Source organism: Vipera berus (genome assembly GCF_964194415.1).
Source record: "Vipera berus genome assembly, chromosome: 5".
Lineage (NCBI taxonomy): Eukaryota > Metazoa > Chordata > Lepidosauria > Squamata > Viperidae > Vipera > Vipera berus.
In genome coordinates this window covers 27,490,355-27,513,568 of record NC_138207.1, presented here as the reverse complement: position 1 = coordinate 27,513,568, position 23,214 = coordinate 27,490,355, and the positions used below count along the sequence as shown (strand labels likewise).

Genomic DNA, 23,214 nt, shown 5'->3' with positions numbered 1-23,214 from the left:
TTGGAATTCTGACTTCTGGTTTTTAGATAGATTGGGAGTATCTACACGCGGAAAATCCAAGAATATTGGAAGAAAAAACATGGAGGAAACAAACCAAGAAGTGGTTGAAAAAAATCAGAATTACTTTTATCTTCCTGGTTTGTTTAATAAACCATGATTAAGCATTATGAGGGGTGGGAAACAGCCAATATGCTCTGAGTAGCAGATAAGTATCCCATTCCTAACTCAAACGTAAATAAATGAAATAACTGAACCTGGGATTTCTCCATCCAAAACATGGACTGTTATCATCTAACTATGCTAATAGATCAAACAGATCTTGATCTACTACCTTTCGTTTTCTAGCATATCATCATACTGTGTCCCTTTGAAATCTGTTTCTATTCACTCAATCTAGCCATCTTTTCTTTTCATACTAGTATCCCAATGCACAACCATCAGCTCGAGGATCAGATCCAGCCCAAAGTACACTGTAGGAAGAAGAGACAGGTTTTGGTCTCCACCATTCTCCTTTGGTGATAATTTGACCACATCCAAACATGCTCCTGGCATAGCCAAGTACAGGTTCCATGACATTATGGCCCATGGCTCTCAAATCATCTCTTATGTTTCGAGGAATGCCATCTTCCAAGAACACCTGCCACGCATCTAATGATTGAAAGAACAGCATTCAGGATTTTATTTGCAGCTTTGCAATACTGAACAAATGTTTAATTATTTTACAAGTACCAGCTAAAATATTTTTTCAGCGCTTAAGCATGATCCCACAAAAGTAGAATAAAATATTCTCACCCATCGTCAGAGGAATAGGAAAGGGAGTCTGAATAGGAACATTTGTAAAGCAACTCCTTTAAAATTATTGAACGACAGCTATAACTCTGTAGCTAAGAAGCATCCTACATAACCTGCATCCTCTTTACAACTGAGAAAGGAAAACAAGGCATCCTTTTTGGAGGCCCAAGATAAAAGTTTCCCTGTCCAGTCATGTCTGATTCAAGAGGGCGGTGCTCATCTTCATTTCTTCGCCCAAGGAGCCAGCGTTGCCTGAAGGCATTTTCCTTGCTCATGTGCCCAGACTGGCTATATGCCAAAGGAGCACAGAACACTTCCCATCAAAGTGGTACCTATTAATCTACTTGCATTTGTATACATTTGAACTGGTAGGTGGGCAGGAGCCCTTGTTCTATGTAGCTTCTTTATATAATGTTAATTGGTAATTTTGTACACAACCTGTGGTCCTACAACCAGACTTTTTTTTTAACATATTGGATGTAGCCTCCATAATGCTGAACTGTAATGATTAATGCAACATCAGGAAAACATGATGAAATACACCAAAATAATATTCACTGCATTTAATTGATTAAACTGGAATATACATTCAATTCTGAGACCTGGTTCAGTGTAATGATTTAGGCATTAGGCTAAAAAAAACCAGGATACCATGAATTCTGGTCCCACCTTAGACACAAAGCCAGCTGGTCCAGGTACTCTTTCTCAGCCCTAAGAAGAAGGCAGTGGCAAACCATTTTTGAAAATCGTGCCAACATAACTGCAGGGACAAATACATTTATACATATACGTATATATATACACACACACGTACATTCAATTCTTTTAAATCGTTTTGGCTGTGACACCAGCCACACAATTGTAGTGAATATATGGAGCTTTAAAGAACAGATTTGATTTTATTTATCTCCTTTTCTCCTTTTCTTTCTGTACACACTATGCAGAAGTGTATGCATTGCACACTATGCTAAATCTCGGTAAAATGGCCAAGATCCTCAGGGTGGGATATATACAGGGTGCAGGTAGGGGCAGAAAGGCTGTCCCTGCTAATTTTATCCTTGTGAGAAGAAACCTGTGAAGTGGGATAGGTTGAGAGAGAATTACAGATCCAAAATTACCCAGTGAGTTTCATGGCCAGGTGGGATAACCCTGATCCAAGGACAACATTTAACTGCTGCACTGCACGTTTACGACCTTCCTTCCTGTTCACTTTCACACCTTATGTTTCAGTCAAGCAGATGAGGAAGGCTAGAGGAATGTTGAGCTTGTGCTTTAAGAATTTCCTACTAATAATGCAATTCATCAATAGAGATCTTTGTCCAGGTTGGTTCTGAGTAAGTTTTTGGGTGAAAAGACAGGCTTTCAAGCAGCCTTCACATCAGCCTAGCATCAACAAAGGATCAAGAAAGTCAACATCCCCAAGGCCACCAGGTTAAGAAAGACTGTTTTAACAGACAATCCTGTGCAATTAGCTGTTAATGCTTGCCTGAAGGACTATTGAAACCTGCTTCTAAGTAAACCTTGTCTCATTTTACCATCAGGAAATGGGTCTAAGTAGATGATCTAACTGAGTACTCTTCAACTAAGATAAATACAAAACCTACGTTCTATGACTTCTTAAAATTATGTTCCTATATATTGTAAATACAGAAAAATAAATGAACATATACACAGACAGAGAGAGAGAGGTGTGTTGGAACCAGCCTGTACTGGCTCATAAGAAGTGACTGGTAAATTTTTTTGAAAAACTGTTAAGAGTTGAGCTACTATGCTTAGTGTGCTGAAAATCTGTTCAATGGCTATTGGTTCAGCACAGTCGTGCCCGTGGAGCCACCTAAGCTAGTTCTCATATATTTACCAGCACATGACTATGTGTGTGTACACAAACAAGCTTATATACATACATATGTGTGCTTATAAAATTTATATTCTACTGTGCCTTCAGGATAGGTTCCTCTTTTTGGGCTATATCAAGTGGAGCCTACACAGATTTCAGAAGTGGTTTGCCATTGCCTCCTTCCTAGGGCTGAGATAGGATGATTGGCCCAAGGTCTTGCAGCTGGCTTTGTGCCTAAAATGGGATTAGAACTCATAATCGGTCCCTATCTGGACCGAGATGCTCTATGTACAGTCACTCATGCGCTCATGACATCCCGGTTAGACTACTGCAACGCCCTCTACATGGGGCTGCCCTTGAGGACCACTCGGAGGCTTCAACTGGTGAAGAATTAAGCCGCGCAAGTTGTGATGGGAGCTTCCCGATACTCCCATGTAACACCTCTTCTCCGTGAGCTACATTGGCTTCCGGTTGCCCTCCGGGTGAGATTGAAGGTGCTGGTAATGACCTATAAAGCCCTAAATGGCTTGGGTCCGGACTATATAAGGGAACACCTGCTACCGGCATCATCTTCCCATTGTCCTGTGCGCCCCCACAGGGAGGGCCTTCTCAGGGTACCGCCGGTTAATGAATGCCGGTGGGTTATTCCCAGGGGGAGGGCGTTCTCTGTGGGTGCGCCTGCCCTATGGAACCAACTACCCATGGAGCTTAGGACTGCCCCCGACCTTCGCTCATTTCGCCGGGACCTGAAAACTTGGCTCTTTGAGCTGTTTGGTCCAGACTGTGGAGTTGTTAATTTAATTGGGTTTTAGATTTACTCTTGGGGCTTCAATTTAATTTAATTGTTTTAATTGATTTTAATTTCTGTATTTCATGGTTTTAACTGCCCTATAAACCGCCCTGAGTCCTACGGGAATAGGGCGGTATACAAATTCAATAAAATAAATTAATTAAATAAATAAATAATCTCCCAGCTTCTAGCATGATGCCTTAATCACTGCACCACATTGGTCCTTTGGAAGTAACATACAGAGACTAAAATACATCATCAGAAGTAAATCTATGTGTGGGTGGGTGGAGAAATGACAGGTTTCCATTTGCCATTTCTTTCAAGCCTATTATTCTATGAGAGCTACATCTACTGCAGCCATTGACCCAAGAGCACCAGTAAAATAAAATCAGGCAAATGAAATAAACCAAAAGGAAAAACAAATTAATAAATAGAAACCAAATGCAACATAAGAGTATGAAATACCATTGTACTGATTTCAACATAGAACAAACTGTATGGGTTTTATTTCATTGCTAATTGGAGAAAAAGAATCCATCACTAAATTTAATTATAGTAGAATACTTACCGCTATACAAACTTGAGCTATTAAATCTTAATCAACAATATTTTCTTGGCATCTGTAGCACAGTGTCAATATAATGAGGGTCTGACAATTACTCTGGATTTCTTCCTGCTCATTTAAATAGAACATAAATTCCATTTTATAGTCTTACCTTTTTTGCTATATTCCAAATAAAAACGAGATGCATCCAAAGCCTCTTGTGGATTCTTTCCAAATTCAAACATATTCAGTAGTACCTATAGGGACACAGAGGGGAAAATGCAACCTGGATTACTATGGGAATAATTCATTCATAAAATACCAACAATCTAGACAATATTGTTGCATAAAAACATATTTTTCTATATATATTTTGCTATGTTCACGAAATTACTCTCAAGGTAATTTGATGCTTATTTCAAGCATACTATATCCTGCCTTTGCAATGTATGGCAGTGAAAGCTGGACCATAAGAAAGGCTGAGCGCCAAAGAATTGAAGCCTTTGAACTATGGTGCTGGAGAAGACTCCTGCGAGTCCCTTGGACTGCAAGGCGATCAAACCGGTCAGTCCTAGAGGAGATCAATCCTGACTGCTCTTTAGAAGGCCAGATCCTGAAGCTAAAACTCAAATACTTTGGCCACCTAATGAGAAGGAAGGACTCACTGGAGAAGAGCCTAATGCTGGGAAAGATTGAGGGCAATAGAAGAAGGGGACGACAGAGAATGAGGTGGCTGGATGGAGTCACTGAAGCAGTAGGCGTGAGCTTAAATGGACTCCAGAAGAAAGTAGAGGACAAGAAGTCCTGGAGGAACATGTCTGTGGGGTCGCGATGGGTCGGACACGACTTCGCAACTAACAACAACAACATATCCTGCCTAAACCTTAGATCCACTAAAATACAGGCTGAATGCTCAGCTGACTTTATTTTATTTTTATATTCTTTTAATTAAAAAATAAATCAAAAGCTGATATATTACAAGGTAGAATCCCAATCTCAAACAACACATTAAGCAAACAAACACACATGTCATAGAGGCCGCTGAGTATGATTATTATTCAAATGAAAATAATAGGCAGCTACAACTCTTCTTTTTTTGGAAGTATACCTGCTTTACGGTGAAAAAGGTGTTGGAAGATTTACCCTGACAAAACTCCCATATTCTCATCCCCATTAGAAAAACATGCAGACACACTTTTTTCTGTAAAAGCCTTTTGCTGAACTTCTGTGACACCTCTAAAATGTTGCAACACCCCCGCTTGCCTGAGGCAAGCCAGCAATTGGGAAACGATAGCAAAGCCACCAAGAACTCCTTGCCCTGCCCAATAGGATTAACTCCCAAAACATAAACTGGACAAAAGGAATATCTCTGAGGAGAACTCCTGCCCCTGCCCCTGCCCCTGATGGGATTAACTCCCAAAATAGAAACTGGACAAAAGAAATTTCACTTAAGACAAGAAAGGGAACATCGGACAACCATTAAAACACAAAAGAAGGGACCAGCAAACCCACAGCCCTAGGGCAGAAAAAGCATATAAAAATCACAACTCAGGACTGGGAGACCACCTTGCAAGGCAGGAACGCTGAAGTCACTTCTCTGTCACTTTTTTGCCTTCCTGAAATAAAGACCTGCTCTGCGGTAGCTGCTGTCCTCAAATTTCTTCGTCAGCTTTCCCCAGCTGGAAACGAACTGGGAAATTCTTCTGACAAAGGTTAACATGTAAATGGAAGTGGAGTTAGAAGAAACTGTCTTGGAGAAGTTATGATGGTGAGAAACAGTCACACCCCTGTGTCAATTTTGCTGTTTTTTTGGCTGACCTTGACTTCATGACAGTTACTTTGTGAAAGTGCCCATGAAATTTTCCCCAAATTTGCTTAAAAACGTAAACTGTATTCAGTCATGTAAGCTTTGAGGTCCAAAGGATTTTCTGAGAATAAATTACACCCAGAGGGAACAGATACTTACTTGAACCTGAGCTTGTGGTTGCATGAATCCTCCCATAACTCCAAAGCAGCACAAAAGTTCTCCTGTATCAGCTGCAGTGGCCAGAGCTGGTATAAGTGTATGATAGGGCCGCTTCTGAGGGCCTAGGCAGTTTGGATGACCACGTTGTAGTGAAAAACTGGCTCCTCTGTTCTAGAGATAAATCAGTACACTAAAAGTCACAGCCAGATAAAGCAATTCATGGAGTTGAATCCTAGTTATCTGCAGTACTGATAGAAGAGAACATTTGTAGCTCAGTATTGAGCTGTAGGGTCCTTGTGCTCTCTGAGATTGCTAATTTTCTTGCAGACATTACCAAACTAGATAACGTAATCAGTGCACTGATGTTACCCAGTTTGGGTAATGAAACATCTGCAAGAAAACAACCAAGCTTAGAGAGTACTAAGGACTCCACAGTTCAACCCTGAGCTACAAATATTCTCTTATTATCAATAGAGGAAATAATAAAACAATGTAATAATAAAAAACTGCAAAAAAGTAACAGTCCATTGACTGATAATAATAGCAATAACAATAGCACTTAGACTTATATACCGCTTCACAACGCTTTACAGCCCTAAGCTGTTTACAGAGTCAGCATATTACCCCCAATAATCTGGGTCCTCAGTTTACCGACCTCAGAAGGATGGAAGACTGAGTCATCCTTGAGCCAGTCAGGATGGAACTGCCAAACTGCTGGCAGCCGGCAGTCAGTAGAACTAGCCTGCAGTATTGCATTCTAACCACTGCGTCACCACGGCTAATAAAAATATTTGTATAAAATAGACATCAGTAAAAGGAAGATGAAAAGATTCCTAATTACATGATATTTAAATAATAATAATAATAATAATAATAATAATAATAATAATAATAATAATAATAATAATAATAATAATAATAAAAAATTGGAAGGGACCTTGGAGGTCATCTAGTCCAACCCCCTGCTCAGGCAGCAAACCCTAGACCATTTCAGACAAATGGCTGGCCAGTCTCTTCTTAAAAACTTCCAGTGTTGGAGCATTCACCACTTCTGGAGGCAGGTTGTCCCACTGGTTAGTTGTTCTAACTGTCAGGAAATTTCTCCTTAGTTCTAGGTTGCTTCTCTCCTTGACTAGTTTCCATCCATTGCTTCTTGTCCTGCTTTCAGGTGCTTTGGAGAATAGCTTGACTCCCTCTTCTTTGTGGCAGCCCGAGATATTGGAACACTGCTATCATGTCACCCCTCGCCCTTCTCTTCATTAAACTAAAAAGGTAAAGGTAAAGGTTCCCCCGCACATGCGTGCTAGTCGTTTCCAACTCTAGGGGCCGGTGCTCATCTCCGTTTCAAAGCCGAAGAGCCAGCGCTTGTCCGAGGACGTCTCCGTGGTCATGTGGCTGGCATGACTAGACGCCAAAGGCGCACGGAACGCTGTTACCTTCCCACCGGAGTGGTCCCTATTTTTCTACTTGCATTTTTACGTGCTTTCGAACTGCTAGGTTGGCAGAAGCTGGGACGAGTAACAGGCGCTCGCTCTGTTCTGCGGCACTCGGGATTCGACCCGCCAAACTGCCGACCTTCTGATCGACAAGCTCAGCGTCCTAACCCACTGAGCCAATTCCAGCAACCGTTCCCTATATGTTTTAGCCTCCAGTCCCCCAATCATCTTTGTTGCTCTTCTCTGTACCCTTTCTAGAGTCTCGACATCTTTTTTACATCGTGGTGACCAAAACTGAATGCAGTATTCTAGGTGTGGCCTTACCAAAGCATTGTACAGTGGTATTAGTACTTCACTTGATCTTGATTCTATCCCTCTGTTAATGCAGCCTAGCACTGTGTTGGCTGTGATAATATTTCAACATAGTTTTTGAAAAGATTCCGGTGACTAAGAGAAATAGAAGGGAAACCTTTAAATAGAGAAGAAATTCTTGCACATACGGATGAAGCTAAAGCCTTGAGTTTGGCTGTGAAAATGAACTAACTTTGATTTAAAAAAAATACAAGAATTTGAAATGGCTACACTTAAATTAGGAATAATTTCAAGCCAATCCTGATTTGGATTAACAGCATACCACACTGAAAAATTAATGCTAAAACAATATTTTCACCAAGCACACATTCATAATGCTGAAAAATACTTTCTCACTTGCAAGGTAAATCCACAGCCCTCTGGCACCAGCCCTGCACCAAATCCTTTGTACAGGCTGTTAATGAAAGAGCAGGCATTGCCTTCAGCATCAATCACACTAAAATAAACGGTGTCACTGCCCACCGGGGAGGGATTTCCATGACTATATTGGGCAGTTGCTCTGGTGAGAGGAAAGAAAGCAGAAAACTTAAAATGATGGTATTGTTTGTAATATTTACGAAGTGTTGAGAGCTGAAATCTAGCTGCAGCAATATTTCTCAATTTACTTATTTAAGGATATTGTTTATTTATATTGGGCCAGAGTCTATGGCAAGGATCCACTTCTATGTATCCAAAATCCACAAAAATGTTTGCAAATAATTATATTTTTTCAACTGTTGTTTTATTCTACTCTCACTCTACAACTGAGTAATAAATAGAACTGCTATGACTACAAGAGGAGACGGGACCAGGATTTTTTGTCCATTGTTTTTTGGTTTTGAGACTATGAAAAAAAACATGGAGGCATAATGCACCTTTTTATTTATTTTTTTGCAGAAAAATGGTGTGGGAATTCAAAACATATAGAAATGTTCTGGATCAGGACTGTAGAGTATTTTATTTTTCAATTAAAGTGGCCAATTAAGAAAACTTTCAACATTTTTTTTACTGCACTGTGTACTTTAGAAAGTTGAAGCAAAGTTACATAGGAAATGATCAAATGACCTACTGTGAACAGGTAACAACTGGATTGTTTTAAGAAGTGTTTGCACTGGGAGGTTAATCCCAAAATAAGCAAACATTTTATCTAAAGTACAAATGTTGGTATTTTTAACAGACAGATCCCTGGGATTTTCAAGATGTATTCTGTCATTATGGCCAATCTGAAAATATTCCAGCATAATGGTAAACTGTCCTGTTTATTGACCATTCAAAGTTACAATAGCACTAAAAAGAGACTTTATAACTGTGTCTTCACACTTAGGACAGTTTACCTGCAGTCACAAGACTAGGATTTGAGCATTTCATAACCAGTGGGTGCTTAAGACAATCACAACATCCTGCAGTCCTGAGATCACCATTTGTGATCATCACAGCCAGCTTTCAACAAGTACAGTCTATGAAGAAGTAAAATCACAAATAAAATCACATTGCTTAGTGGTAGAATTGTCAGTCCCAATTCTGGTTGTTCAGCAAGGATTACCGTTGTATTATTATTGTTGTTGTTGCTATTTTAGATCATATTAGCATGCCTTCCTCTTATTTTTCTCCAGAACAATCTTGTGAGGTAGGTTAGATACAGTAGAGCCAGAATGATTGACCCAAAATTCCTCAGTAAGCTTCAGTTTCTGAGAGTGGACCTTAACCCGAGTTCCACATGCCGCCTCTGCAACCTCTATGAAGAATTATTTTCCTATGAAGAATTATTCTTGGATTTTCCAAGTGTAGATACTCCCAATCTATCTAAAATTAATTATGAAACAAAGTTGTTTTGAAAGCAGCTCATGCAGTTTGGAGAAAAACTGCATAATTAAGCAACTGGAACAGCTAGTAAATATTTTAATAAAACTTATTTTAAAAGAAAGTGAAGCCACTAACAGTAACACTGTGGTATTATTTGATATTTAATAAGTAATTAATAAGTAGCAGCACTTGTAACAGCAAGAGAGCTTACCGATGTAAACTGATTAACTTTGAACGGTCTCTGGCATAAGATTTAGAAAGGAGCTGTGCTACAGGTATTGTTTCTTTTTCTGGATCAGCACAAAACCAAAAACTATCAGCAAAGCTCAGCTTGAATGCTTCAATTAAAATGTGCAAATAACGAGTAGAATTATGGTTCAGATCTGCAGAAAGAAACCACCATAAATTATTGTTTGCAATTCATAAATTTCTTCACATACATAGAAGTATAATTGTGTATATTGTACTTACTGATGAGAAATAGTATATTGATTCATACATTGTTTTCTACAACAGAGGATGCTCTTTGCCCAGGCATTTGGTTAGTGTGACTGAAGCCCCTTTTCTTCTTTTTCTTATTCCTGTTTAAGCTTTCTATCTCTGGCTATTTTTGTTACTTTTTGTCTTGTATTTTCTTGCTTTAAAATGTTCTTGATGATTTTATAAACCACCCAGAGTTGCTGGGAGCTGGGCAGCATACAAATTTAATTAAGATGATGCCTGAGAGCATTGGATGTGCCCTATCGTCACCAGAGCACCTCCAGAAATTGTCACTAGTTTTTTCCAACTGACAAAAAGGAAGATTATGGGTTTAATGAAAAATAATCATATTTAAGTGTATGTAATTAATTTAAATTAAATTTAAAAATGAATTAAATTTTATTTTTGCCCCAGGTCCAGTCCTTCTTTTGGCCCTACTATCATATCATACCATTCAATTTCTGACTTTGTCTGGAAAAATATTTCCCTGAAAAATCAAAACAGACCTATGGGACAGCCTAGGACAGGGGTAGGCAACCTCGGCTCTTTTATGACTCATGGACTTCAACTCCCAGAATTCCTCAGTCAGCTGACTGAGGAATTCTGGGAGTTGAAGTCCATGAGTCATAAAAGAGCCGAGGTTGCCTACCCCCGGCCTAGGACAAAAGTGCCATTCTTTTTCTGCTCCATTCTCTTCCAAGGTAAACTAATATTCCTCCTTTCTTGCTGATTCTCATGGATCTTCCCCCTTGTTCCCATCCACTTGTCTTTGTACTTTGGCATTTGCTATCAAAATGTATATGCCATCTGCTCTTCTCATTCCAGCTGGCTTACAATATCTGAGATAAACCGTTAATAAAATCATAAAATCAATCCATAAAAGCTAATCTCCACCATAAGAGACAGGATTTTCAAGATGGTATTTGACAGGTTTTTAAAAAATGTTTCACTACACTAATACTCTTTCCAAAGCCACCGATATACTTTAAAAAAGCCAATACTTCAGGCTAGGAGGCCTAAATTTATGATTTCTCAAGTATTCCTTATATTCACCTGTGATCTCACCTACATATTCTCTACAATCAGCTTTTTAGAACTGTAATTTATCTTATCATCATTGAGATCATTAGAATAGGGAGCTAGATTACAATTGTGCCCTGAACATTCCTGGAGAGTTGGATGGTGTAGTGCTACGGGTATTTATCAAGAATGATCATTTTTTGTTTTCCTTATGAAAGCAATTTTTCATATATTGCTACAATTAGATTGGGATCTAAATTACAATGGATGTAATTTTACATACATTGCTACATGATTAGGAATTTTTCTAATATAAAAATAAAACATTATTCTTTCTAAAAAGGCTTAATTGCCTCCTATATTAAAATTATGTCTATGAATTTCTATGTTTGAATGAATAATATTGTGATTTATATAAATAAATTTTTGCTCAAATTGAGTGAATCCGGGAAATTAAATGGATATGTTAAATTTGTTACCTTGGAAACATCACAGAAGAAATTTGCCATTTTCTCATTTTTTTTCTTCTGGTTTTCCATTATTAGTATTTAAGCTAATAGCTATTAGAATTGCTGACATGGCAAAATTTGTCAATCTTTTGCATAGTTCTATAAATGTCTCTTAAATAAGTCTTATTTTTAATGATCCTTCATTCAATATAAATTTTGACAAAAGGTGGTTTTTTCTCCTCTTTTCCTAAAGTAGAAATATCTGGCACTTTTTTTCTTAGAAACAACAGATATGTACAAATTAGAAGCTGATCATACCTTTCATATTGTAATTTTCTAAAATATTCAGGGCTAATAAAGTTGTGATTCCTTGTCCATTTGGAGGAATTTCCCAAATATTCATGCCCTAAAAAATGATTGATACTATTTAATACTGACCATCAACCAAATAAATAAAATCTTTCTGATACTATTCTAAATGAAATTCTTTACTTATTTTTCAACTAATGAAACACTAACACTTTAACATGGATTACCTTAATAAGAAAAATATAATCAAACATACATGCAATATATGATGCAAATAACATTAAAATAATGTCATTAATTTTTAAGCAACAATATATGCATCAATGCAGCATGTATTTAAATTCTTGAATCGATTATATGCTCGTATCAATTAAATACTTGCTCATAGTAATAATTCCTAAAACGTTTCTGATATTTCTTGAAAACATTTCTGAAGATCCTATATATACACACACAAAGACATTTAACAATGAAATGCATCTTTCTAATAGATTCTGACTTCTAGGAAGATAGATTTTACAAACAATCAAATAATTATTAATAATAATAGCTATTAGTAATATATTTTTCATTAACGTACAATTGCTTGATCATTTTTAACACACGGTTCTTTAATGTTTTTGTGGTTCTAACATGACTAATAGATGTAATATTACACCTGGGTTTTAAAACATACCATTTTTGGCATGACTGAAGAACTTGGCACACTTTTACTAACAACTAGGTATATAAGCATTACTCTTTCTTACGTGAGTTTTTTGGCGTCATGGTTTCTGTAACAGACAGCTGTTACATTCTAAACTGCTAGTAGGTTATTTGATATCCATGAGCAAGAGCTGAATAATCAGATTTACAGTATACACTTGCCAAATCAGTGAGAAACTGCCTCACTTTCTTTCTGCAATAAGAAGTTCTCTGAACCTTAAAAATGTTGACTACATCTTCTATTTGATTCAGTTCTCCAAATTATCACTTATCTCATCTTTCATTTAAAGAATAACTTTGCAACAAATATCATCTGGGTGCTAGATGAAACTAGTCATTATGAATTTTGTATTATGAATTATATAATGGTATTATATATTATTAGAAATTTTATAACCATATTACATATTATATAATTATGAATTATACAATTTTATCATGCATTTAGTATATATATTTATTATGCTATCATGAATTGTGGGATGGCACAGTAGCTCAGGGTATAAGTGCCATGCAACAGGATGGGCTCCCATTTTTGCCCCGTTTCCTGCCCACCTAGCAGTTCGAAAAAATGCAAATGCAAGTAGATAAATAGGTACCACTACAGTGGGAAGGTTAACAGCTCTCCATGACATCATGCTGGACACAAGGGCAGAAATGTCTTCAGACAGTGATGGCTCAATGGCCTTGTAATGAAGGTAAGTGCTGCCCCCTATAAGCAATGACTAGCAGAATAAAATCCACAGGGACTCCTTTATCTTTTTTACCTATCATGAATTGTATAGATCGTCGGCTACAAAATCCATTTGGAAGCTGAAAAATAGTTATACCGTGCTTTATTGTTATGTTCACATATTTCCTATGACTCCTCTCACTGGGCCTGAAGAATCTGAATGTCTAAGCCTTAGTGTTTTAGACCACACATATTAAATTTTATTGATATGTACTTAATAAATTTCAATATTGTCATAAGTATGTCACTGAGTTCTAGTTTCTTTTCATAACACAACAGCTAAAATATTGGAAAGGAGTGATTAACATGATATGGGAAATTATAGATATCTATACTTCAGATCAACTTATGTCAGTCAGCTTTTAAACCTTTTGAGTTATTACAAGAGAAGTGTCCCCTTCATGGATTACTGCCTTGTCGTGGCGAAGGGGCTTGCGTAATTCAATGAAGCTATGAGCTATGCCGTGCAGGGCCACCCAAGACGGACAGGTCATAGCCGAGAGTTCTGACAAAACGTGATCCACTGGAGAAGGAAATGGCAACCCACTCCAGTATCTTTGCCATGAAAACCCTATGGACAGTACCAAAAGGCAAAACGATATGACGCTGGAAGATGAGCCCCTCAGGTCGGAAGGCGTCCAATATGCTACTGGGGAAGAGCAGAGGGCTAGTACTAGTAGCGCCAGAAAGAATGAAGCGACTGGGCCAAAGCCGAAAGGACGCTCAGCTGTGGATGTGTCTGGTGGTGAAAGGAAAGTCCGATGCTGTAAAGATTTTTTCTCCATAGGAACCTGGAATGTAAGATCCATGAATCAAGGAAAGCTGGACGTGGTCAAACAAGAGATGACAAGACTGAACATCGACATCTTAGGTATCAGCGAACTAAAATGGACAGGAATGGGTGAATTTAATTCAGATGACCACCAGGTATACTACTGCGGGCAAGAATCCCTCAGAAGAAATGGAGTAGCCTTCATAGTCAATAAAAGAGTAGGAAAAGCAATACTGGGATACAATCCTCAAAATGACAGAATGATCTCAGTTCGAATCCAAGGCAAACCATTCAATATCACAGTAGTCCAAGTCTATGCCCCAACCACCAGTGCTGAAGAGGATGAAATTGACCGGTTCTATGAAGCCCTACAGCACCTTATAGAACTAACACCAAAAAATGATGTTCTTATCATCATGGGGGATTGGAATGCTAAAGTAGGAAGCCAAAAGATAACCGGAATAACAGGCAAGTTTGGCCTTGGAGTACAAAATGAAGCAGGGCACAGGCTGATAGAATTTTGTCAAGAGAATACGATGGTCATAGCAAACACTCTTTTCCAACAACCCAAGAGACGGCTCTACACATGGACATCACCAGACGGTCATCACAGAAATCAGATTGACTATATGCTCTGCAGCCAAAGATGGAGAAGCTCTATACAGTCAGTAAAAACAAGACCAGGAGCTGACTGTGGCTCAGACCATGAGCTTCTCCTTGCAAAGTTTAAGCTTAAACTGAAGAAAGTAGGGAAAAGCACTAGGCCACTCAGGTATGAATTAAATCATATCCCTGTTGAATATACAGTAGAGGTGACAAATAGATTTAAGGAATTAGATCTGATAGACAGAGTGCCTGAAGAACTATGGACAGAGGTTCGCGACATTGTACAACAGGTAGCAACCAAAACCATCCCAAAGAAAAAGAAATGCAAGAAAGCAAAATGGCTGTCTGAGGAAGCTTTGCAAATAGCTAAGGAAAGGAGGGAAGCGAAAGGCAAGGGAGAAAAACATAGATATGCCCAATTGAATGCAGAATTCCAGAGAATAGCTAGAAGAGATAAGAATGCCTTCTTAAATGAACAGTGCAAAGAAATAGAAGAAAACAATAGAATAGGGAGGACCAGAGATCTTTTCAAGAAAATTGGAGAGATGAAGGGAACGTTTAATGCAAAAATGGGCATGATAAAGGACCAAAATGGCAGGGACCTAACAGAGGCAGAAGAGATTAAGAAGAGGTGGCAAAATTACACAGAAGAACTATACAAGAATGAGCTTAATGTCCCTGATAATCACAATGAGGTGGTCACTGACCTCGAGCCAGACATCCTAGAATGTGAAGTGAAGTGGGCCTTAGAAAAGCTGAGCAACAACAAAGCTAGTGGAGGTGACAGTATTCCAGCTGAGCTATTCAAAATCTTAAAAGACAGTGCAGTAAAAGTGCTACACTCAATTTGCCAGCAAATTTGGAAAACTCAACAGTGGCCACAGGATTGGAAAAGATCAGTTTACATTCCAATTCCAAAGAAAGGCAGTGCCAAAGAATGTTCAAACTATCGCACCATTGCACTCATTTCTCATGCTAGTAAAGTCATGCTTAAAATCCTACAAGCTAGACTTCAGCAGTATGTGGATCGAGAACTACCAGAAGTACAGGCAGGATTTCGAAGAGGCAGAGGAACTAGAGATCAAATTGCCAACATACGCTGGATCATGGAGAAAGCTAGGGAGTTCCAGAAAAACATCTACTTCTGCTTCATTGACTATGCTAAAGCCTTTGATTGTGTGGATCATAACAAACTGTGGCAAGTTCTTAAAGAGATGGGAGTACCAGACCATCTTATTTGTCTCTTGAGAAACCTATATGCGGGTCAAGAAGCAACAGTGAGAACTGGACACGGAACCACTGATTGGTTCAAAATTGGGAAAGGAGTCCGGCAAGGCTGTATACTGTCGCCCTGCCTATTTAACTTATATGCAGAGCACATCATGAGAAAGGCAGGGCTAGATGAATCAAAAGTTGGAATTAAGATTGCCGGAAGAAATATCAACAACCTAAGATACGCAGATGATACCACTCTAATGGCAGAAAGTGAAGAAGAACTAAAGAGCCTCTTGTTGCGGGTGAAGAAGGAGAGTGCAAAACTTGGGTTGAAACTTAACATTAAGAAAACCAAGATCATGGCATCTGGCCCTCTCAATTCCTGGCAAATAGATGGGGAAGAAATGGAGGTAGTGACAGATTTTATTTTCCTGGGCTCCAAGATCACTGCAGATGGGGACTGTAGCCAAGAAATTAAAAGACGCTTGCTCCTGGGGAGGAAAGCCATGACAAATCTAGACAGCACACTAAAAAGCAGAGACATCACCCTGTCAACAAAAGTGCGTATAGTCAAGGCTATGGTCTTCCCAGTTGCAATGTATGGCAGTGAAAGTTGGACCATAAGAAAGGCTGAGCGCCAAAGAATTGAGGCCTTTGAACTATGGTGCTGGAGAAGACTCCTGCGAGTCCCTTGGACTGCAAGGCGATCAAACCGGTCAGTCCTAGAGGAGATCAATCCTGACTGCTCTTTAGAAGGCCAGATCCTGAAGCTAAAACTCAAATACTTTGGCCACCTAATGAGAAGGAAGGACTCACTGGAGAAAAGCCTAATGCTGGGAAAGATCGAGGGCAATAGAAGAAGGGGACGACAGAGAATGAGGTGGCTGGATGGAGTCACTGAAGCAGTAGGCGTGAGCTTAAATGGACTCCAGAAGATGGTAGAGGACAGAAAGGCCTGGAGGAATGTTGTCCATAGGGTCGCGATGGGTCGGACACGACTTCGCAGCTAACAACAACAAGAGAAGTGTAAACTGTCTAAAATTGAAAAATGGCAAAATATTCAATTAAAGCATATTCTGATTTCATTAGTCCAGCAACATTAACTAACAACACTTTCAAGTTGCAAATTACTATCAGATTGGAATATGTTTGAATTCATATAAACAATTATAAGGATATTATTTATCCTTTAGAACAATTACTTGCCAGAACTCTGGAATAAACAGTTGTAATATTCCATAGCAACAAAACAAAAGCTAAGAGTATCTTACAATTTTAAGGCAAATAATTCAACTATGTTTACTGGAAACTTTAGGGAAGTTTAAAAAAAGGAGTGCTGGGAGTTTAAAATGGTTAAGGATGAACTCTGCTGTTGATGAGGGTACTCTGTATTTAACTATTGTTTATCTTTGGGTGGAGTTCTTGGTCCCTGCACTGATGATGTAACCCAGTCAGGTAATAAAACATCTGCAAACGAATAACCCAGCTCAATGAGTACCAAGGACTCCACAAGTCATTCCTGAACTACCAATAACCTTGGGTGTTTGGGGTTTTTATGTAGTTGGGTTTTATGTTTTTAAACCTTGTAAGATGCCGAAGTCATTTGGGTAAGATAGGTATCTGTATAAATTATATATATATTGTTTGGTTTCATAATATAGTTATTACAAAGATCAGTGAGATATACTTATGAATTATATAACAACAATTCAAAGTATATCACCAAATTTCTCTTTCTTATAGAACATCTTGCCTCCAGAGATCCAAAACACCATTCCTTCATGTTTTGGAAGCAGTCAAGACCAGAATCTTCTGCAATGGTATGTGGGAAAGTTCTTGGGAGATGGGTCAAAGAGATGCTGCCTAGGGAATAGTCAGATAAGAGGCAGCAGAGAATAAGAAGCTCAGAAGAAACCTTTCCTAAGCTCCCTGGCTGTAAAAGTGACAGCAGGAGAACTGTCCTTTCAGACTTGTAAAATTCTGTTCCTGTAGCTTTACAGCAAAATAGAATTAGTTTATCTGGTTGTTTCCTGTCTAGTCTACCTGCTAAGGCTGTCAGCATTTGAAGTTTGAAGAAGGAATCCTGATACAGGATCCGTATTGTTTGGGGATGCCCAGAACAGTTTGCAGCTGGGGGAGGGGCACCTGGCTGGTTTCTTGAGAACCCTCCCGTCACCTTTGAACTTATTTTAATCATGTTTAATCATCCTTGCGTCCTTCTAAATTTTTAGTTTTTATATACTGTTTTTATATCTTAACAGGTTATTTCAGATTACCCAGTGTCCCACTCTGAAGGAGATTAAATTTAATTTACCTAGTCTCCTTTAAAACAGCAACGCAAGCATGCCAATATGCATTTAATTTATCATTTCAAAGAGTTAGAGGCATAACATTGTATATAAATACTGGAGCTAGTTTTGAAGAACACTTGTTTTATATCACTCCATTTACATCAGCTACAAGAAAGTTTTGAACTCCAATCTTCTATTTCTCTTTTGCAGGGGAAACTATTAAAGCTGAATTTGATTTGCAAGATCTGTATTCCGGATATGGATCTTTGCCAAAGATTTATTAATAATGCTAAGGGGAAAAATATCAAAAAGAGGTTATAGAACAAAGGCAGGAGTGAAGTCCCAAGAATGACCTGGCAAGGAAAATTCCTTTTCATTTTAGACTTGGCTACATGACTGAAATTAACTCCTTTGAAGTGTAGAGAAAAACAGACTGTGTCAAGTATTCTTGTTTATGGAATGTTCTAAGGTAGAAGTAACACAAAAAAGGAATCACCACACAGAACAGTCTCCCGATCTTTGCATTTTTTGGTTTTAGTCTACATCCAGTTTCTAAAGTTAAGTCCCGTTTAACTTAAGTATTTTACAAAGTTGGAGTTTAATCTTTAGCAATTAATAACAAGAACACAAGTAGTCCTATTTAGTCACTAGATAGTTGGGATGATGAATTTTGTTGTTATGTGAAGCAATTGCATGAACCATCACATTTTTTAATGATCTTACTTTACAGGCCTTTGCTTTACAGGCCTGCAAATGTCATACACATGGAGGGCTAATCACAATATCACTATTTTATCATTATCATAACTGCAAATGTTTGTTAAATGAGGCAGCAGCTAAATGAAGACTATCTGTAATGGAATAAACACAAATGGACAGACAAGTATACATAGATACAAAGAATATGTATTTTATGTTATATTCATGAAAAAGATGCTATGTGTTTAAACTATGTGTTAAAAGTGACAATGATTTGTCTGGTTACTACTATTCCATAGCTGATGGTACATTTTACTATTACAGCATTTCAAAGAACATCATCTGAGTGGGAAGGGATCTTGGAGGTCTTATCTAACCTCTTACTCAAGCAGGAGACCCTATTCCATTTCAGACAAATAGCTATCCAGTCTCTTCTTAAAAGCTTCCAGTGCTGGAGCACTCACAACTTCAAAAGGCAAACCATTCCATTGGTTGATTGCTTTAACGGTCAGGAAATTTCTCCTTAGTTCTAGGTTGCTTCTCTCCTTGGTTAGTTTCCATCCATTGCTTCTTGTCTTGTCTTCTGGTGCTTTGGAAAATAAGTTTCCCCTCTCTTCTTTCTGGAAGCCCCTCAAATCTCTCATCTTTTCTGTACAGTACCATGCATCCATTCATTATACAGAGCAAGGAAAGGGATCAAAAATAATAAACTAAAAAGTTAAAGGCAGAAGATAAAAGGAAATAACACCTCACTAAATCTTGTTTACATTAGCATCATTCACTATACCTTTCCAAATCTTTCTAGCCTTGCATGCCATTTAACTTCCACTGTATTGTGGCCACGTGCTATTGTGTATGGTTTCCTTAGAATAGCATAATATATGTTGGAAAGCCAGCACTATCAAATATTGCAAGACGTTAGGGGACGATTCAGATAGGTTAAGAATAACTTGCTCCATGTTTAGAAGTCAAACCAAAGTACTTCTTAAACCTCTGAGAAAAACCTATGAAGAATCATATAAGCATCCATGTAGTTATATCTTTCCATATGATTGAGTCTGGCATACCTTGTAATTTGTGACAATAGGCTCAACTTCTTCAGTGACATGACTTTTCAGGTCTCTTAAATCCATTACTCCACCATTATTCTGAATAACATCCACGATTGCTTTAGCCACATGGCCTTCGTAAAAGCCTCTTTTGCCAGATTTTGCTAACTCCTGAGGGGAAAAAAAGTCCTTAAATTACAAAATCAAAAGAATAGTGATGTCCTCAAGAGCATTTCTCAATAGTATCTTTTCATAAATGTTTCTCTGGTACCTTTCAGTTACGTAGACAGGGACAGTAGAAAGTGGAAGTAAGTGCTGGTTTCCGGCAAAAAAATATCATCAATCAAGGCCACCCAATCGCAGGATGCTATAAATAGCTGTAAATACAGGCCAGTTGCTGAGTGTCTGAAATGTAGTCGCCTGAACGTGTACGTGTGTGTGTGTGTGTGTGTGTGCGCGCGCGCACGTAGCCATTGGAACTTTGAATCAGGTTCATAAGCATCTTTTTTGTGGTCTGGCGTGACTTTGGTCACTGAACAACTGATTTTAAGTTGGGGACTACTTGTAAATTTGCAGATACAACTCTTTAGGGACAACATGGTCTATGGAGAAAAGGAGCTCAAGAAGAGATAGCTTATTTAGGCGCTCTGAAATGCTATGTGGGAATGACCTTGAAGAAGAAGGGAAGAGAAGCTGTCTAGGGAGTAATCGGCTAGTGGCTTAATATCAGAAAAGGAAACTTAGGAAGGACCAAGCTGTTAAATGCTGTCAGTAGCTAAGTCCTTGCTGATTGGACTCTCTTTGCTTTTAAACTGCCAGAGGCTGCTGGGAACAGCTACAAAACTGAGTTAAGGAGAATGGGTGGAGGGGCACAGTAGCTAAGTCCTTGCTGATTGGACTCTCTTTGCTTTTAAACCGCCAGAGGCTGCTGGGAAAAGCTACAAAACTGAATTAAGGAGAATGGGTGGAGGGGCACAGTAGCTAGGTCCTTGCTGATTGGACTCTCTTTGCTTTTAAACTGCCAGAGGCTGCTGGGAACAGCTACAAAACTGAGTTAAGGAGAATGGGTGGAGGGGCACAGTAGCTAAGTCCTTGCTGATTGGACTCTCTTTGCTTTTAAACCGCCAGAGGCTGCTGGGAAAAGCTACAAAACTGAATTAAGGAGAATGGGTGGAGGGGCACAGTAGCTAAGTCCTTGCTGATTGGACTCTCTTTGCTTTTAAACCGCCAGAGGCTGCTGGGAAAAGCTACAAAACTGAGTTAAGGAGAATGGGTGGAGGGGCACAGTAGCTAAGTCCTTGCTGATTGGACTCTCTTTGCTTTTAAACTGCCAGAGGCTGCTGGGAACAGCTACAAAACTGAATTAAGGAGAATGGGTGGAGGGGCACAGTAGCTAAGTCCTTGCTGATTGGACTCTCTTTGCTTTTAAACCGCCAGAGGCTGCTGGGAAAAGCTACAAAACTGAATTAAGGAGAATGGGTGGAGGGGCACAGTAGCTAGGTCCTTGCTGATTGGACTCTCTTTGCTTTTAAACTGCCAGAGGCTGCTGGGAACAGCTACAAAACTGAGTTAAGGAGAATGGGTGGAGGGGCACAGTAGCTAAGTCCTTGCTGATTGGACTCTCTTTGCTTTTAAACCGCCAGAGGCTACTGGGAAAAGCTACAAAACTGAATTAAGGAGAATGGGTGGAGGGGCACAGTAGCTAAGTCCTTGCTGATTGGACTCTCTTTGCTTTTAAACCGCCAGAGGCTGCTGGGAAAAGCTACAAAACTGAGTTAAGGAGAATGGGTGGAGGGGCACAGTAGCTAAGTCCTTGCTGATTGGACTCTCTTTGCTTTTAAACTGCCAGAGGCTGCTGGGAAAAGCTACAAAACTGAGTTAAGGAAAATGGGTTGAGGGGCACAGTAGCTAAGTCCTTGCTGATTGGACTCTCTTTGCTTTTAAACCGCCAGAGGCTGCTGGGAAAAGCTACAAAACTGAATTAAGGAGAATGGGTGGAGGGGCACAGTAGCTAGGTCCTTGCTGATTGGACTCTCTTTGCTTTTAAACAGCCAGAGGCTGCTGGGAAAAGCTACAAAACTGAATTAAGGAGAATGGGTGGAGGGGCACAGTAGCTAGGTCCTTGCTGATTGGACTCTCTTTGCTTTTAAACCGCCAGAGGCTGCTGGGAAAAGCTACAAAACTGAATTAAGGAGAATGGGTGGAGGGGCACAGTAGCTAAGTCCTTGCTGATTGGACTCTCTTTGCTTTTAAACCGCCAGAGGCTGCTGGGAAAAGCTACAAAACTGAATTAAGGAGAATGGGTGGAGGGGCACAGTAGCTAGGTCCTTGCTGATTGGACTCTCTTTGCTTTTAAACCGCCAGAGGCTGCTGGGAAAAGCTACAAAACTGAATTAAGGAGAATGGGTGGAGGGGCACAGTAGCTAGGTCCTTGCTGATTGGACTCTCTTTGCTTTTAAACCGCCAGAGGCTGCTGGGAAAAGCTACAAAACTGAATTAAGGAGAATGGGTGGAGGGGCACAGTAGCTAGGTCCTTGCTGATTGGACTCTCTTTGCTTTTAAACTGCCAGAGGCTGCTGGGAACAGCTACAAAACTGAGTTAAGGAGAATGGGTGGAGGGGCACAGTAGCTAAGTCCTTGCTGATTGGACTCTCTTTGCTTTTAAACCGCCAGAGGCTGCTGGGAAAAGCTACAAAACTGAATTAAGGAGAATGGGTGGAGGGGCACAGTAGCTAAGTCCTTGCTGATTGGACTCTCTTTGCTTTTAAACCGCCAGAGGCTGCTGGGAAAAGCTACAAAACTGAGTTAAGGAGAATGGGTGGAGGGGCACAGTAGCTAGGTCCTTGCTGATTGGACTCTCTTTGCTTTTAAACCGCCAGAGGCTGCTGGGAACAGCTACAAAACTGAATTAAGGAGAATGGGTGGAGGGGCACAGTAGCTAAGTCCTTGCTGATTGGACTCTCTTTGCTTTTAAACCGCCAGAGGCTGCTGGGAAAAGCTACAAAACTGAATTAAGGAGAATGGGTGGAGGGGCACAGTAGCTAGGTCCTTGCTGATTGGACTCTCTTTGCTTTTAAACTGCCAGAGGCTGCTGGGAAAAGCTACAAAACTGAGTTAAGGAAAATGGGTTGAGGGGCACAGTAGCTAAGTCCTTGCTGATTGGACTCTCTTTGCTTTTAAACAGCCAGAGGCTGCTGGGAAAAGCTACAAAACTGAATTAAGGAGAATGGGTGGAGGGGCACAGTAGCTAAGTCCTTGCTGATTGGACTCTCTTTGCTTTTAAACCGCCAGAGGCTGCTGGGAAAAGCTACAAAACTGAATTAAGGAGAATGGGTGGAGGGGCACAGTAGCTAGGTCCTTGCTGATT

The 23,214-nt window shown here is 39.5% G+C and overlaps 1 protein-coding gene across 1 annotated transcript in view; it reads right to left on the bottom strand.

The window, feature by feature from the left end:
* Nucleotides 1-415: 415 nt before the first annotated feature.
* Nucleotides 416-23,214, bottom strand: part of LOC308669100 (glutathione hydrolase-like YwrD proenzyme) — a gene marked incomplete at its 3' end in the record, with an annotated part of 36,593 nt that continues 13,794 nt past the window's right edge. The window contains exons 6-12 of the mRNA XM_081329598.1: nucleotides 19,866-20,018; nucleotides 11,787-11,874; nucleotides 9,731-9,902; nucleotides 8,074-8,236; nucleotides 5,930-6,100; nucleotides 4,136-4,220; nucleotides 416-648 (exon numbers count right to left, since the gene is read on the bottom strand). Coding sequence (XP_081185724.1) covers nucleotides 416-648; nucleotides 4,136-4,220; nucleotides 5,930-6,100; nucleotides 8,074-8,236; nucleotides 9,731-9,902; nucleotides 11,787-11,874; nucleotides 19,866-20,018 — 1,065 coding nt within the window. The remainder of the gene's footprint in view (nucleotides 649-4,135; nucleotides 4,221-5,929; nucleotides 6,101-8,073; nucleotides 8,237-9,730; nucleotides 9,903-11,786; nucleotides 11,875-19,865; nucleotides 20,019-23,214) is intronic.